The 2,662-nt window shown below is 54.6% G+C and overlaps 1 protein-coding gene across 2 annotated transcripts in view; it reads right to left on the minus strand.

Moving 5' to 3' along the window:
* TMEM63A (transmembrane protein 63A) overlaps positions 1-237 on the minus strand; it is a 27,052-nt gene extending 26,815 nt beyond the window's left edge. Inside the window, exon 1 of one of the 2 annotated variants that reach the window (XM_019659035.1) lies at positions 10-237. In XM_019659035.1, the coding sequence (XP_019514580.1) occupies positions 10-195 (186 nt within the window). In that variant the 5' untranslated portion in view covers positions 196-237. The remainder of the gene's footprint in view (positions 1-9) is intronic. The other variant, XM_019659034.1, reaches the window with a different exon arrangement.
* Between the last annotated feature and the right edge of the window lie 2,425 nt (positions 238-2,662).

Genomic DNA, 2,662 nt, shown 5'->3' on the forward strand with positions numbered 1-2,662 from the left:
GGGTCTTACCAAGAAGCAGCTGACGTCTATGAGCAGGACGGTGGGGATGCCACCAAAGGTGACCCCCTGGAGCACGGTGCTGTTTTTGGCCGAGTTGTAGCAGTAGGAGTCATTGGGCTGGTCCCCAATGCCCAGTCGATCCCGGATGGACACTGACTTGGAGTGCCACAGCTCCAGGAACGGGGAGTCGGTCATCGTGCCTGTCCTTCCTGAAGAACAGGACCAGGCAGATAGATGGTCAGGGCTGGACCGCTCCTGCAGTTGCCCCAGCCAGCGCTGGCAGAGCCAAAGGTGGGTGTCTCCTGCAGGCGCTCAGGGGACACGGGGAACCAGCAGCAAGGAGTCGGGGAGAGGCGGACACCGGGCCCCGCGTGCCTGGCAGAGTCTACAGAGAATAGCTCCATTGTGGGGAAATAGCTCCAAGGGTCAGAGGGACTGGGCAGATGGCTCATCCAAGACACAGCTGGCAGCCTCCCCAGAGTGTGGGGAACAGGAAGGAAGGAAGGACAGGAGCTGCTGCAGCTGCCTCCCTAAGAGGTGCCATTGGTGCCTCCAGCCTCCAGGACACCTGCTGGGAAGGTAATTCCCATGGGAGCCACTGGGATAGCTAGAGTACAAGCAGGGGAGAGGGTGAAGGGACACAAACCAGGAGGGAGTGATGTCTAACTAATGCAACCACTGCTGACCCAAGGGAGCCTCCGACAAGCCTCTGCTCCCAGGGTTCATGGGTGTCAGAGACAGGCCCATTCGATGCACCTGGAAACTGAGGATCAGAGCCTGTAGTTTCATTCACCTGCCCCAAGATTAAGGCGCCGGTTGGGGCAGAATCGGGTCTCATACCCAGAGTCCTGACTCCAGATGCCAGTTCTCTTTCCACGCTGCCAGTTCCCGCTCCAGCGGACTGACAAATGCACGTTAGTTCAGTGAGAGATAAAGGTCCAGGAGAGGACAGCCAGAGAGGAGAGATATGGGAATAGAAAGACGGAGAAGGCAAAGAGGTGGGTAGTCCAGAGGGAGGAGAGGAGGGCATCCCAGGGTCACCCCTGAGTCACCCCGAGCTCCGCCCTCTGACCCCTGCACTCCTGGGTACCTCTGGTCTAAATGGAAGGCCTGGCATGTCTGAAGCAAACATCACTCCAGGCTGGCTACTGACCTCTCCTTTCCAGGCCGCTGGTACTCCCCACCCCCACGAAGCTAGTGGAACGCTCCAGTGTTTGTCTCCTGACACCAGAAGCCCCAGGGTTAGTGCCCAAATTCTGGCCTGCTTTTCACACCGTCTGTGGCTGAGAGCCAGGAGAAATGCTCAGCACCCCCTTCTTCAAGTTCCCATCTCCCCACATCTGGTTTAACCAGATTCCCAGGGGACTTCTGCTAGGTCTGGTCTTTTTACCGGCTACAGGGACAAAAATCTTGGGGAGAAGAAGAAAAGGTGCAGAAAGCCCAAACAGAAGTTTGGACTGCTGGGCTGGGGACAATTTCAAACACATATGACAGGAAGTATAGGAAGGGGGGNAGGCTCCAACACAGCTGAAGTAAAAGGCCCCATTACCTTACCCCAAGGTGAACACCCTCAGACTTTCCCAAATGCCAGAGCACAGACTGTGGAGAAGAAGGTGCATTTACACCTTCCACACATTTCAACACAGAGGCAGCCTGTGCTGCAAACGTGGAGGGTCTGCTTGGTGATGGGCAGGGGAGGCGCTGGGCGGGCAGCCTGGGCCAGTCATGTGTTCGCCCATTCGGTTCCTATTGCTGCACCTGACACAAGATCCTGGGATGTGCAACAGCCAACTGGAGCTGGGAGCTCCAATTGTGCAGATCGAGAACTAATTTTCCCTCTTCGAGTGACACGAGCAGAGAGCTGTCAGAGCCCAGAGTGAACGTACAATAACCTGAGTTCTGTGGTTTGTAACAGACTCATCCGGAGCCGGCTGAGTTAGGACCATCGGCTGGCACTGACCCAGAAGAAGGACAGAAACGGCTAACTCATATCCCATTCTTAGCCTGTCTCACCTCATCCCAGGCCCAAACTAATGAATTTCAAAGATGCACTTGAAAATATTCAAGGTGAGAAAGAAAACTGGCATCCTCCTCCTCAGATGATAAAAAAAACCCTAAGAATCTAAAGGAACTAGGTTTCCTCTGTAGCCCGAAGCCAGCAAGGTCCATGGCCAAAGCCCCAGGAGAGAGCTGGGGGTGTGGGCTTTGGTTTTCTCAGAAGCACAATGACAGTAATGTGGCTGACCTCATGGGTCTGTGGTACGGAGTGGAGAGAACACAGTGTCTGGTTCAGGCCTGGCAGATGCACCCAATGAACATGATATAATATCAGCATCATGTGTGGGCCCTGCCTGGTGGGCCCCAGTCCATCTCTCGCTCTCACTCCCTTGCTCTCTCTCTCACACACACACACACACACACTCACTCACATCCAAGGGGATATGCCTTTTTTACCTGTCTGCTTCTGACACCAGGGCAATGCGGCCATAATCCCAGACTCTTCTTCTTATGAATGAAAACACCAATATTAAAAACTGAAAGTGGAAAAGAAACCAAGTGAAAGCACACTGGATGGCTTCTAATGAGAAGAGACAGCTGTCTTAGGGGCTAAGCCCACCTGCCTAGGCTCAGCGGGGCTAGAAGGGCCTTGGAGATCATCCAA

This window comes from Hipposideros armiger, unplaced genomic scaffold (genome assembly GCF_001890085.2).
Source record: "Hipposideros armiger isolate ML-2016 unplaced genomic scaffold, ASM189008v1 scaffold_293, whole genome shotgun sequence".
Taxonomy (NCBI): domain Eukaryota; kingdom Metazoa; phylum Chordata; class Mammalia; order Chiroptera; family Hipposideridae; genus Hipposideros; species Hipposideros armiger.